This window comes from Oreochromis aureus, linkage group 18 (genome assembly GCF_013358895.1).
Source record: "Oreochromis aureus strain Israel breed Guangdong linkage group 18, ZZ_aureus, whole genome shotgun sequence".
In the NCBI taxonomy this organism is placed as follows: Eukaryota; Metazoa; Chordata; class Actinopteri; order Cichliformes; family Cichlidae; genus Oreochromis; species Oreochromis aureus.
In genome coordinates, this window is record NC_052959.1 from 22223205 (window position 1) to 22238299 (window position 15095).

General features: G+C 37.8%; 1 protein-coding gene across 3 annotated transcripts in view; it reads right to left on the bottom strand.

The window, feature by feature from the left end:
- Positions 1-1179: 1179 nt before the first annotated feature.
- LOC116313470 (RNA-binding Raly-like protein) overlaps positions 1180-15095 on the bottom strand; it is a 62066-nt gene continuing 48150 nt past the window's right edge. For 2 of the 3 annotated variants that reach the window (XM_039601690.1, XM_039601692.1), the window contains 7 exons: positions 13049-13124; positions 10053-10100; positions 9113-9306; positions 6629-6742; positions 6197-6354; positions 2579-2612; positions 1180-1940 (listed from right to left, as the gene is read on the bottom strand). In XM_039601690.1, the coding sequence (XP_039457624.1) occupies positions 2580-2612; positions 6197-6354; positions 6629-6742; positions 9113-9306; positions 10053-10100; positions 13049-13124 (623 nt within the window). In that variant the 3' untranslated portion in view covers positions 1180-1940; position 2579. Of the gene's footprint in view, positions 1945-2578; positions 2613-6196; positions 6355-6628; positions 6743-9112; positions 9307-10052; positions 10101-13048; positions 13125-15095 lie in introns of all 3 variants that reach the window. The other variant, XM_039601691.1, reaches the window with a different exon arrangement.

The window sequence follows — 15095 nt, forward strand, 5'->3', positions numbered from 1 at the left end:
ACTCAGGCCTATGCTGTTGTTGTCTCATATCCCTGCCTGTTAGCCTGTGGATCTTTTTACTCTTTCTTGCTTTTTGCCTGTTGTTCCCTCTGATTTTTTGTGTCTTCCAGCTGTTTTTATCCCTTGAGTGTTTTCAAAGGTGCCTATTAAAAATCTGTATTATAAGATTTATATCAAACAAAATCAGCATTTTTGAGGGTTTAATTATCAATATTTAAATCTGTCCTAAAGAAAACTTAGTAACTGTTTTCTTTGACAGTAGAAATATCCTGATAGTGTTAGCACACTGGTAAGGTTTCAAATGTTTGCATTATGCTGCAGTCACACTAGGGAAAACAGTGACTGGTGACCACGGCACAACCGTTGGAAATGGTTGCTGGGAAGAATGGAGTCACGTTTCTGTCTTGAAAAACTTTGGTGTTTCAAGACTTTAATAATATGGCAATATGATGATTCTGTCTATAAGTATGAGATTGTATTTAATTGCAAGTTTGACCTCAATCTGTGATGATCAGATGATTAACTGAGATAAACCTGTGAAAATTGCAAATCTGCTGCCTTTAAAACACAGAAATTCGAATGAATTGCTTACATTCAGAATGTAATCAGAACTCAGTTTTGAAACAAATAATTGCGTAGTTGCTGCAGAACAGTAGTTTAACTTTATAATGACATAAGTGCACAGCAACCTTGTTTTAATAGGAATATAACCAGAAAAAAGACACTTGGAAACTAACTTAGATGAACCCCTTTTTGCAAAGAAACATGATACAGATGAGTTGCAATCATCGGCGTACACCGACTGATTGCAACATGTCACCAATCTGCCTGCATTTCTATATTTAATGGGAAATATTTGTAATTCAGAAGTCTGTCTGACAGCATTTGGAGACACATGGTCTCCCACTAGGCGACCTGTGTAATCGCCTTGTCAGACACATTGAATGCTCATCCCCACCCAGAGACTGTGTTGCATGGACAGTCTCTGGGTGGGGATGAGCACTACTTTTCATCAGTTAGCAAAAGCGAAAAAAAATTAAATGCAATCAGCAGTCAAACTAGTTGCAAGAAGTACATCTCGTCTTTCCTTAGCTTTAGGTCCGTTTAAATAGAAAAAGAAACAATACATTTACAAAAATGCGAGCTACACCACTCAGTTTTGGGGAGGAAGGACACAGGTTTATGTCAAAAAATTTTATTATCCATGGCTGTACAACAGAGGCAATGAAATGATCCTTGATAGCCACATTTTTAACATGCTGACAGCAAAAATTGTTGTCTTTCATTTTTTTAAATTACCATAAACAGAAAGTAAAGAATTTCAAATACACGTTGTCATGTGGAACAAATTGCAAACGTGAAATGCATTCAATACCGTGTGGCGACATTGTGAATAAATTACATACTGTACATTTGCTCAAAATGAATGAAAACAAAATGCAGAATTAATGAGTGTCAAAGAAAATATGTTACTGTTACATTCATATTTAGCTCTCTGCCAGCAACGCAGCTTTTCACGGTTTTCAATGCACAGAAACAGAAACAAACATCTGAGGTACAACAAAGGACATAAATTTCATCTGATAGATCACATAACTGTATTTTTATACACAATACAGACCATAATATAATAAGCACACAATATACTGTATTGTCCGTATTTTTCAGAAGAGCAATCAGTCTGAGGGGAAATGACTGATTGCTGGTTGCGATGATCTTGCAGTCGTCTGGAGAATATTCATACCCAGGATTTTGATGACGTATGCATCAGCAGTGCCATGTTCTAATGAGGCAAACAAGCAACATACAAGTCTGACACACTCTTCCACTGCTGTCTGTCACTTCCTTTCCTTTAATGTCAAATGCACCTCCTTGATCAAGAGGGTTTTGCTGGTATCTGTCCTCCCATCTTCTGTAATGCAAGCTTCATTATTCCCCAACTTGAAAGAAAAAAGAAAATTATTATTTTTTTATCTCTCACAGTGACCTCGTGTGAAAAAAAGTAGCTGCAGGTATAAATTTTCCTGTGAAGCTTGGAAACTCAAGAGGACCAACATTAAAATTTTCTAACGCTGCTGTTATTACCTGCAACCACTCATATATCCACCAGAGGACAAGCAGTTCATTAAACCATCATCTTAACAATCTATCATGTTCAGACCGCCTGAGGAAGGGAAAAAAAAAAAAGGAAAAACTTCCACTCGCAGGCACTTAAGGACAGCAGGGAGGAAATGTCAGCCAAGAGGCAAATTAAATCTCCTAGCTATTTGTTCTTACAAAGAAAATCAGGGGAGATTTAAATGTCGTTTGACAGGAAATGCACATGAGAAAGAGTCCCATCTCTGCGGCTGTTCAGTCATCAGCGATCACTGCAGAGAAGCTGCTTTTCCTTTTGCTCCCAGATGCAGAAAATGACCCTACATTTAGAAGAACATTTTGGAGGATTAAAGATCCTTTGAATTCTTTCAACTGCTGAACACTAAAATGTTTCTATGATTCTGTTTTTCATACATTATTCCCAAAAATAAATTCAGTTTTGTGCAAAATGTGTGTTGTTAAACCAAGATTAAATACTGACCTCAGTTGTCAATGTCCGATATGTGGTTCTCTATCTGCAGTACAAGAAATAAGATTGCTTTAAATCAGTCACATGTTAATCAAGAATTAATTTTTATAACTAAGCAGCAACATAGGCTTCCCTTTTCTAGCTCAATCCACAGTCATTAAAAAAAAGGAAGCACTTCCAGTTCCAAGTCTGAAATACACATCAGTACATATTTAAAAAATTAACTCGTCTACACAAGTTCTGTTATTCATTTAACAAAAACCATAAACATGAAAGAATGGATCCATGCTGCATTTTATTAACAGTTCAAGCTGCTGGTGGTGTAATGGTGTGGGGACTTTCTTCTTCTTGACACATTTAGTAACACCTGAGTATTGTTTAAATGAGAAATAACACTCAGGTAGAGTATTGTTGCGAACCATGTCCATCCCTTCATGACCACAGTGTTCCCAGGAGGATGACGCACCATGTCACAAAGCTCAAATTGTCTTAAGCTGGTTTCTTGAACATGACAGTGAGTTCACTGTACTCAAATGGACTCCACAGTCATCAGAACCTGGTCATTACCTGTTGATCTTTCATGTCCTGATTTTTAAAACCTTAGAAATGGCTGTACTTTTTTGTTTGTTTGTTTTGTAAATCTTATTTTTTTTTTTCTTTTTGTTTGTCTGAACCCTGAAAATGTGCATCACTTCACAACTCATCCATGTCCTCTGAGACACATTTTATACAGTGTGTTTTCACGAAATCAATATAGGGATTTGGGTTTTTTTGTTTATTCTACGCCTTTTGGCCACAGTATCTATTGGAATAAGGCATATAAGCTTTAATGATTACCAGTAATCAATAGTTTAGTCTGCCTGCAGAATGAAGCCAATAAACCACCCAGCAGAGTGAGTCCAGATCTCATAAAACAGGAAGCAGGTATGATTATATAACCTTATTATTTTTTTAGTGTCAAAGTGAGCCAATAGTTTTGAGTAATAAAACTGTCACAGTAATAAAACTGGAAAGCAAATGTTCAGTTAGATGATTAATCATTTTTAAGGTAAAAATTGGTGATATGCTGCATGCACTACGCTCTTTACTGCATTATAGTAAATTAACACCACCCAAAAAGTTTCACAAGTGTATCCAGAGCGTGATGTAGTTAGTAGCAGACAGTTTCAAACACTCTGTGAGAAACTTTGCTCCGATTTAATTCTGCACACGGCGAAGCGTCTGCAAACAGCAGCCCAACTTCACTGAGGAGCTGGAGGTGCATAGCTTGTCACCTGCAGCTCTTCATCTAACAGCTTAGTTACTCCGTCTTGTTCCGTTACTCCAGCTGTCTAGTTTCATAGATGAATGACAGCAGTAATTGCTGAGGTAGCTGACAGATGTGTCCCATTTCTTGTAAATATCTTGTGAAAGTCAAGTCTTGTTTTGTCAGTTAAATGATTTTTAATGCTTGGCGGCATCAGTAGAAAATGTTTGGTTTGCCATGGCAGGTTTTCAATACAGCAGTTTTTCCAAGTATGTCGCCATGGAAACTTAGTATTAACACTCTTTATCAGTGATCGTGTGTTACCTCATTCAGCGATAGATAGTGACTTAAAAAAAAAAAAAGTCTGGCACTTTTAACTGCATAATTAAATTATTTACTCTTTTATTAAAATAAACAATGCTTTCAAAGATTTATAAAACTTCTATGCCTGAGGCTTTGTGTATAATACAAAGAAGAAGTTTGCCTTCAAGCTCTTCTGGCAGATGGGCTCAGTACCACACATTTTATTCAATCTGAGGGAAAATTATAAGGGTGTCTCCTAAACCTAAAGTTCTGTTGCCTGAACCTAACCAAACTAAGAGTTTAAAAATGTAAAATAGATTTCTGAAGACAAACTCCTCCCATTCAGGTTTGTCTGAGACAGGGAAGGAATGCCAAAGTATTCAAAGACACCGTTACGTGCTGCTGACTTTGGTGTTTTCATGTGATTTGTTCAGTTTCATGGCGGTTTGTGATAGTGACGACCTCGAATTATTTTGTCATTGACGATATGTCTTACTTTGTAATACAATAATTAATTCAAAACACATTAATTTAAGCTTTAAAACAACAGCTGCTACTTTTCTTGGTTGCCACAGCGACCTGTCCCCACTTTGCAGCACATATGTTGTTCAGACAAAATACACTCACTCAAAAAAAAAAAAAAAAAAAAATCTGCCCTTCTGACTTCAACTAATTTAAATCTATGTAATTTATCCATGTAATTTTGTTGCATAAGTACAATATAAAATGATACATTTAATGGAATCTGGTTAAATTAAACTTAATTGATTGATACACATTTAGTTTGTACCAGGCACATTATCCTTAATTATTGATTATTTAAATAAATTCAAATTTAATTTTATATATATTTCAGTTGCATTTTACTCAAAAGTATTGTGTTGTGTTTATTGAATGAGTGGTCTTACTTATATAGTTTAGACTTTCCAAATCATGCTGGTTGTCCTAAAAGACAGTGAAACTTTGTATCCGTCACCACGAACAATCTGATGACTTTTTCATGACCATTTCACCTTTTTGTTTTGAGATGATCCTGGATGACTCAAATGTTTCCATCTAAGGCAAAGTTATTTAAACAACAGAGTTGAATGTACATTATACTTACTGTCAGTGGAAAACATTTTCCACATCATAGTATAGATACACTACTATGCAAGAGTCTTGAAACACCCCTCATTCCTTGATATCTTGCTTGGGGGATGGGATGGGAAACATTTAAACATTCATGGATATACAGAAAAAGAGGCAAAAGCAGAGTTTGTATAATTCTGCTGAGCTTGAAAGTTGATATTTGGTGTGAGCACCTTTATTCTTCAACACAGCCTGAAGTCTCACAGACAGCTTTCATGTAATTTCTTTAAGTATTCTTCAGGAATTGTTCTCCAGGCTTCTTGAAGGACAATCAAAGTTCTTCTTTGAATGTTGGGTGCCTTTTATTCTGTTCTCTCTCAAGATGATCTCACACTGCTTCCAAAATGTTGAGGTCCAGGCTCTGGGAGGGGGCTGATTCATGACTGTGTGTTTCTCTTCAGCTACTATCGGCTTTTACTGCATTGACAGTGTATTTGGATCATTGTCGTGCTAAACAAAATGACATCAGCTGGGTTGCAGATGGTATTGATGGATTGAAATTTGATGGTTCTGTTCTGCATTCATAGTTCCATGTAGACGCTCACTACCATACCTCTCTCCTGACCTCTGTGCATACTGGCAATGACTTACACCAATGATGACCATGATTTGGATTCATCAGTCTACAAGCCTTGTTGCCAACGATTTTCTGTCCCGTTCTTATGTAATTTGGAAGCTAGGGAAGTACTGCTTATTATCCAGCCAATACTGTCCCTCTACAGGGGGGGGGCTTTGAGTGTCCAAAGAAAAACTTTGAAAGACCTTCAGAAAGCCTGCAGAAATATGAATCAAGACCACTTTAAAAAATTACAAGAAAATCTGTAGGAAATAAGGACTTCTTGTGACTTTTGCACGCACGCACACACACACACACACACACACACTTCGCAGCTAAATTGAAACCAAATAACTTCTTATTAATACTGTAAATGGGTACTAGGCCTGCTCACCATGTCACTTGTGCCTTCATCTTCAAAGTCGTCTTCGCCACCGTCTGTCATCTCCCCTGCCTCAACCTCAGCTGTCCCCTCCACTTCCTCCCCCCCAGAGTGGTCTGCTGCATCACCATGGAGACACTCGCACACCTCCTCCTGCTTCCTCTGCATCTCTGGCAAAAGACATCAAGAGACAAAGACTGGCAGTTAACATCAGAGCATAATAGATTTATTGACTTTCTATCTTGTTTTAATAATAGAAGAATCTGTATTTCAGACAAGTCTCTGAACAAGCATCTAATATTTTCAGTATCACTCCGTCATTTCTCCTCCAAGACTGTTTGTGTGGCTTTTATTTCAGTACATGGCGGCCTCTCTCAGCATCTTCCCCATTTTTCTATGCATGCTCATCAGACAGGTCCTCCCCTCCTGGCTGTCAAATCTTACCGGCATCAGAGCGATGCTGCCTCTCTATCTTCTCCAGCCTTCCCAGCAGTGAGTCGATCTTGGTCTTGATTTGCGACAGTTCCTTTTTGATTGTTAGAAGCTGATCTGTCTTCACTGCAAGCATACATTAATAAAGTTAAAAAGCATAATTAATGGGATGTTCTACAAGAGACACTGTGACAGCAGCAGACTCTTCTCAACAGTCAAGTTCTTCACTGAAAATGTGGCACAACAGATGAAAAGCAGGAAACCTAAAAATGAAGAAATCTCATTGTATTGCATTGAGGGGAGAATAATAAGAAGCATGCGAGAGTTTGAACAGTACACCAGCTGCTAAAGCCATAATCTCAGTGTTGTTGCTACCAGCGAAAATTTTTCTTTTCAGCCGTGTTTTACCTCCATTTTTGTAGAGGAAAGATCTGGCTCTTACTATTAGATTCACCACCTTGTTACTAGCTTCGATCATGAGAAAACAGCTGCCTGCCTGCTGTAAAACAATAGAAAGTGATGAGCAATAAGATGCTGAAATGCTACACAGAGGAGAAAATAAAAACATTAACCAAACAACTAGTTGTGACTCTGGTCTAATATTTATTCTGTATAATTTTGGTTTATTCCCAACATTTCTGGTGTGCTTACTTTTGGTTTAACATGAATAAAAACTGGTTTAAATGTGTTTCAATGCATCTCAAGAAAAAAAAAAAGCTAATTTACTGTTTATCCCAGTCATTCCTAAAGTGTGTGGCGGTGGTCTGCAGGAGGTCAAAGGAGGTCTCATGTACAAACATGTAATTAGCTTGAAGCTACAATAGAACAGCTTAAATATTTGCATTTAAAAGGTCATCAGAACTACTAAAGAAAAGATGTGAGAATCAAATGATTTGTTTTTCTTTTCAGATGGCAAGAGAAGGGAAAGTGTTTAATGAAGACTCAACCTCAACAAGCAAATCACCAGAAGATCAAAAGGAATCAGAGAAAACACAAAGAAGGAAATACTTCATCAAGTCTTGTGTTTCAATCAGAGTTTTGATTAAAGGTTCAGTCGGGCGCAGGTTTAAAATTTGGCCAAGACATTCTTAAGTTTGACAATGGCTGGCTTTGTCACCTGACTGAAGATTAATCAGCAATGATTGTTAAAATCAAATTATAATAAATGCCACAATAAAGTAATTTTTCAAGAAGAAAATATTCAAAACATTCACTTTACCCAGCTTTTCAAACGTGACAATTTCCTGTGAATCTGTTCGGTTAGCTTAGGAGGTCATTGTGGTCACTTTTTTCCTCCCTATTTTATTGCATTATTTGATAGTTTTTGCCTCAACAATCAAAATAGCTTGTACATTAACCTATTATTAAAATCAAAGGTGGTGTTATCAAAAATTGACTCATTTATTCAAACGTAAATCGTATTTAACGACCGTTTTGACATGAAAATGATTCAGCATTTGGAAATCATTACAATTTTTTACATCTGCAATGTGAGTCCACTGACATTTGAGTACAGTGGACTCACGTTCATGTTTAGGACACCAGATTGAGAAGATTTGAGGTTTGTGACTTGGCTTTATATTCTGCTACAACCAGCCATTAGAAGATGGGTACACTATGGTCAAAAAGGCACTGGGCATGGTCAATAACGATACTCAAGTAGTCTGTGGCATTTAATACCTAATACCTCAAAGCAATCTGGTCATTCTCCTCTGTGCTCTGGCATCAACAAGGCATTTTCCACCAGAGGACTGTCTCTCACTCGATGTTTTCTCTTTTTCAGATTCTCTGTAAACCCTAGAGCTGGTTGTAGATCAGGAATTTCTGAAATATTGAGATGGTTGGTCCCATGATGCCATGTTCAAAGTCACTGAAATCAGATTTCTTCCCTATTCTTAAATTTGGTTTGGTGAAGTTCAAAACCAATTTGTGAATTTGCTTGTAATTACATCTGATACAGTGCATATGTTCCTAATATAACAGATTTATTTTGACCATGTCATTTCTAAATGCTTTGAGTTGCTGCCACGTGATTGGCTGACTAGATATTTGAGTTAAAGAGCAGTTGAACAGGTGTACCTAATGAAGTGTCCAGTGAGTGTATACTCTAATCAGTTCAAGAGGGACTATCAAGACTACTAATGAAAATAATCAGGAATTGCAGGCCTGACCTTTTTTGATCATTAACCTTTTTTTTGTTTCCAGAGCTTAGCATTTACACTTGCTGAGTACATTTCCATCATAATGGGCAGAAATGACACCCGCCAACGTGTGTTCAAAGTTATGATAATAGGGAATGTTCTTTGTAGCGGCTGAATTTATTTTCTTTGCCATTAACTTGACTCAAACCCCAAAAATGGGCATGGAGGTAAGCTCAAAACAAACAATCACATAAAAATCACACTGAGAAAACATCATTTGGCAATCACCACATCCTTTAGAGACAGCAGGATATCATAGGAACAAAAAGGGACAAAGAAAAACCACCAAACATACGTTTAGGGCCAGTGATGGAAGAGCCGACATTGAGTGCTCGGGAGGAGGAAGAGGAGGAGGAGGAAGAGGAAGAACAGGCCCTGACTGGAAAAGAGGATTTGGCTCTGCGTGTGGTTGGGACAACTAGCCGTGAGCGTTTGATGGGGATCACAGCTCGGGTCGGGGGCACAACACGGCCGTGGTACTCAAACAGTCTGAAGACACATGAAGAATAAAGTTGTAGCAACAGAAATATTCCAAGAGTATTACAATGAAGAGAAATAACAAGACAAAAAAAGTGGGGATACAACTCTGTAATCACTATGTGACGTGAACAGCAAGTGGGGTTTTTTTTCTTTCCTTTTTTTGGTCAGATGTTTTTGTTCAAGTAGCAAGGAACGCTTACAAAGCACCTAATAGACATGCTGCAAAAGATGTCTGAATGATAGAGGTACACATTGAACAATGCCACAGCAATTCAATCAAAGCCTGTTCCCAGTTGCCTTTGACATATCAAATTGCCAAAATAGCAATAATGACTCAAAGCTGAAGGATTCTGCTCTTGGGGATATTGCAAAGAAGAGGAAGTAAACAAACCAATGAAAATGTCAGAATGAAGATACATTCTGTGGCTTGCCAGCGCAAATGACCAGCCGGGGGACTATCTGACATTCAGTACCCAGCTATGCGGATAAAAGCATCATTAGTAAGCCCAACGGAGAGGAATAAAAACCTCCTCAATATGACATTCATTATGCCTGTGATAATGTAGTTACTTTGCCTCAGAAGGAAATGGGGCCATTCTGCTCAAAAATCATCTTTATTCAAGATGGGAAATGGGGAGAAAGGATGTGTATACTAAGGGCAAAATATCGGGAGGAAAGGGACTGGTTGAAAAAAGAAAAGTTGCAAATGACAACGCGTGTTGTTTACCTGTGAGCCAACTGTTTTTTTAACATACCTACTGTAGAAGTCATCTCTGTAGTAGTCGTAGTCAAACTCATAGCCACTGTGGAAATAAAAGAGAACATTTCTATTTTTCTTGGATTGTTTGTGCACAAAATCATAAAACAAGAAAGGAAAAAAAAATGACGGCGCGAATACATTTCGACTGAATTCTTTATTCAGTGCTGTCCTAAAAGACTATTACTGGAAAATTCCTTCTTGTTTAGATTTGATGTGTGGTTTCTTAACCGAGCCGAGCACTCGAATCAAATTTCCTTTAATCCATTTAAAAAATGAAATGCAACAACAACAACAGTTTGCCTCATTATGTTGCATTTCTTTCTTGGTTGGCTATAGCGGTAAACTTACCAGATTCCCATCAAACTAGAAAGCGAGGTAATGCAGGCTATTTCCCCAAACAACTGCTGACAACAGGAAGCTTCTGTTCCCGGCTACAAATTACACTGTGATAAATCTGACACAACAGGAGTGGCCTTAAGACTTCTGAGTTCCTGATGGTTGTATTTTGATTACTTTTCAGAAATTCAGGATAAAAGAAAGCAGGAATCAAAAGAGCTTGAGAGACGGTGGGCAGCTCAACACTGCTCACAGCTACAGAGCTTACTCTTCCATTTTGGAAAAAGAAAGGAAGCAGCGACGGTAAAACTCGAACAAACTACGATGATGAAATCTCAGCATTTGAAATTGGTAAATGTAAGTGTTTTTCAGACATGGGATAGGGAGCATTGCTGGCTTGATAAATGTAGAGAAATTAAAGCACTGTCATTTACACATGGCTCACTATTACAATATTGCTTAACGAATTCATTTTCATGAGTATTTTCAATAACTGTGTGTTTGTGTTGCATAGTGCTGCCATCTTCCTGCCTCTAACACACAGGTCCGAGAGAGCGATCTCTTTTCTGTATTTGAAGGCAAAAATCGGGTACAAATGTTTGAATTCTTTTGCAAATTTAAAAAGAAAAAAATCGGAGCTCTATAATGATGCAGGCCACTCTGTTCCCGTTGCATTGCTCACTGTGATGTGAAGAGTATTTCATCTATTGTTACCCCAGCACCTCGGTACAGCCTTCACATTAAAGTTGTGTGATTAGAGTGCCTGACTACCGAAAGGCGCGCGGTTCTAATCAATTCACAAAAGGCTGAAACAAAGGAAATTTGTCCAGCTGCTAGCTGTCGTCTTCCCAAACCTCCCCTCCTGCCTTTTAATAAGCATCCCCACCGGCCAACGGCAAGAATACAGATGGAAACACTGTGGTTCATGACAGCTTCCTTCCTAATGTAACAGATTTGTGTTGCTGGATAGTTGTTAAGCTCGAAGTACACTTTTACAGCTACTGGGCTAGCAACCAATTAGCAGTAAAAGCAAGACAACGCGCTAGAATCTTCAACCATGATAAATAAGTAGTTCCCTTTACTGATACGATCTACTATGAAGGTTGGATCTCGGATATGTTTCAGCACATTTACCCAGGCAACATGTTTGATGTAATCTCTTCAAAATCACTCTGGCACATAAAACTGCTACAAAACCACAACATGTCAGTTTTACTTATCTTTTTTTGTCCACGGATTAAACAAAAAACATGCGTTTTGTCAGATTTTATTACATTTTAGTGAGATAGTTTAAGTAGGTAGAATCTGTTATGTGTATGTTGTGTTCCATCTCATTTTCAAATCCTGTAGTAAAGGAGGTCCCGAACTCTTATTCTTATCTCATTATCTTTTTCTTTTTTTTTTTAAATAACATCAGTTTATTGAGATGTGCAGGCATTTAATTTTGCACAGCTCTCTTAAAGTCCCACCACAACATTTCAGTAGGAAGTCATTCTATTGTAGATTTACTGCTATGCTTGATATGTGCATCACCCAGATTCAACCGAGCTTTAGCCGTAGGACAGATGGCCTTACATTTGACTAGAACAGAGGAGTTTATGGTAAACTCAGGGACTGCATTTTCAAACTAAGTCCAAATAATCACCCCTTCACTGCGGTGCTTGACAGTTGGTATGAGGTGTTTGTGCTGATGTGTTTGGTTTTCACCAAACATGACACTGCACTATAGTCAAACATTGTCAGTTTGGTGTCATCTGTCTAAATGACATTGTCCTAGAAGTGTTTTGTTCACAAGATTTCTAGAACAATGCAAACCAAAGCTGTGCTGCTGCTTTCTTTTTAGAGAAAAGACACTTTGTTGCGGCAAACCTCCCAAACAAACCATACTTGTTCTGTTTTGTATTCTGGTGAACTTCAACATTTTAATAAGCTAACTGAGTCGGAGATGTATCTTGTGGATTTTTTGACAAACTTGAATGCTCCAGACCAGCAAACTGTCAAAACCTCTGCTCTTATGGGGGCGCTCATACTTGCTGATTATCAGTTAATCAAGTGCGTTTGATTAACAGCACCTGGCTGCTACTTACCCGTTTAATTCTGATTGAAGCAGTAAGTGTGCACTAAATGTTTCAAAGAGTCCTGCCAAACCTGCCTGTTTCGCATGACTGTGTAAGCTTTTAACAGAGGGTCTGCTGGGTTGATCCTGTTACTTTGGGACAGAATATAATATAGACAGAATTTGGTCATGTTTCCAGTCTGTGTCTTAAACTATGTAAATCATATTCAAAGCCCCTGCAGGAAGAGACATTTCCCAAAACTATTCCTTTAAAAGCCTGAATAAGGCGTTATTTTGTGTTTTTATTATACTGTTAAGATGTAAGCCAAGCAACTTTGTGTGGACTGTTTGGTTTTGGGTTTTTTTGTCGTTTCTTTCAATGAGATGACAAAAGAGCAAAGTGTGTAACAGCAACAGACAAAAAAATGGCACTAATAGCACAAGTAGGGAATTGGCTGTTTCTCCTTAAGAGCCCAGCCTGCCAGAGAGGATCATAAACACATATTTTACAGACAGCAGAGGCAGAGGGTACAACAGAAAAAGTAGGTCAGGAAAGGAATATCCACCTGACACTCCAAAATAAGAAAAACATGTTTCACCTGTAGAGGGATGAGAGAGGCCTCTTGGAGCCCATCTTAGGCCTGTACGGTTTGGGCTCTCCAGCCATGTTGATATCTGGGGGGAAAAAAATGAGAGTTGAAGTCATGGTGTGACAGAGAAGCAGTTTATAATATAAAGATCCTCTACAACATACAGTTGGATCCACATATATTTGGACAATTGCACCAATTTGTGTCATTTTGCCTTTGTACACCATCGCAGACAATAAACTTTCAACTTCAGTTCAAGGGCTTTAACAAAAGAACTGCATCAATTGTTCAGGAGGCAAATGCTCAAAGGCTCAAAGGTAATTGGAAAATTGTTAAAGAGTTTTATGTCCAGGTGAACACTTAAATCAAGAACACTCCCGAGGAGGTGGGAGTATCACTGTCAAGGTCTACAATCAATAGAAACCTTCATGAATAGAAATAAAAAGAATTTACAACAAGGTGCAGACTACTGGTTAAACTCAACAAGAAGGCAGGATGAGAATTTGCCAGAAAACATCTGAAAAAGCCTTTAGTTCTGGAAAAATATAATTTCTACAAATGAAGGCAAGATAAAATTGAGTGATAGGACGACACAAGTATGATGGAGAGAAGCAGCTCATGATCCGAAGCATATTATCTGTCAGACATGGAGGCAATGTTATGGCGTGGGCATGTATGGCTGCCAGGGAAACCGAGCCAAAGTGCTGATTGATGAGACTGCTGGTAGAAGAAGCAAAATGAACTCTGTGCACGGGTACTCTTTGCTCAGATACAGCCAAATGCAACCAAACTGCTCAGACAGTGCTTCATAGTGCAACTGGATAATGACCCAAAGCAAGCTGCACCCAAGAAACCCAAGAGTTTCTCAAGAGACAAAAATTGGATATTCTTCAATGACCAAGTCAGTCAGCTGATCCCAGTCCAACAGAGCATGCTTTTCAGCTACTGAAGACAAAACTGGAGGCAGAGACCCACAAACGAGCAGCTACTGAAGGTGGCTGCAGTAAAAGCCGAACAGAGCATCTGAAGGGAGAAAACACAGCAGCTGGTGTTTTTTCATGCAAGTATAAAAAATAATACTTATATCTAAAATTATTTTATCTTCTCCAACAGTTTTTGAGCCTCTGAAGTGAGAGACTGTATAAAGACAGCTGCAATTTAAAAAATGTTCAAGAGGGTTTTAATTAAAAACAACCAACATTATTTTTTTTCTGTCATTTAAGGTATCATTTGGGTAATATCAATGCAAATATTGTAGATATTTTCTCTGATAAAACATAACTTGATTATCCAAGCGCTGTAATTTTACCTAAATGTTACAGTAAAATTTAGTTTCCTGCTTAGACTGGAAATATTCTACATGTGTGGAAAGAAATTAAATACTTATATTGTAATGAAGGACACAGATGCCTAGATCACAATATTATATTTTATTTGAATATTTGCATAAACACATTTTAATCCTCTATATTCATATACATGTTATGACAGATGGAAGTAAATTAATGTTTTAGCTGCTTATTTATGATGGTCATTTATGAGTCCAGCTTTTTTTTCCTGGATGACCATAAACTTTTATTTTTATGAAATGAAAAGACTTCAAAGCAACTCACACCCAAAGCTTTTTAAAGAGTGGCACAAATAAGAATATGTTGCCAAGGAGACAATAGGATAATGGCAAATAAAGGGTAAACATATCTTCATATGTTCACTGTAATAATTTTTACAGTGATATTTTTATTAAAGCACTATACCTGCCTGACTCCAGGAGCTATTTTTAAGTCTGTCCTGAAGAATACCACATCATACGATGTGGCACAGTCTTTATAAAGAGGCTCTCTGGGCATTTTCAAGCTCCTAAGAATTTTTGTTTAAAGATTTGAACAAAATACAAACTGCATTTTTATGAGATTATCAGTGTGACCGTGTTTTCATTCAGAATTGCCATATTATGGGCCAGAGCTCATGTACTGTAGCAGTGTACATTCATCCCCATTGAACTTGACATTCAGCAGAAACTGTGAATTTTTTAATTGTATGATCTTCACCCTCAGAT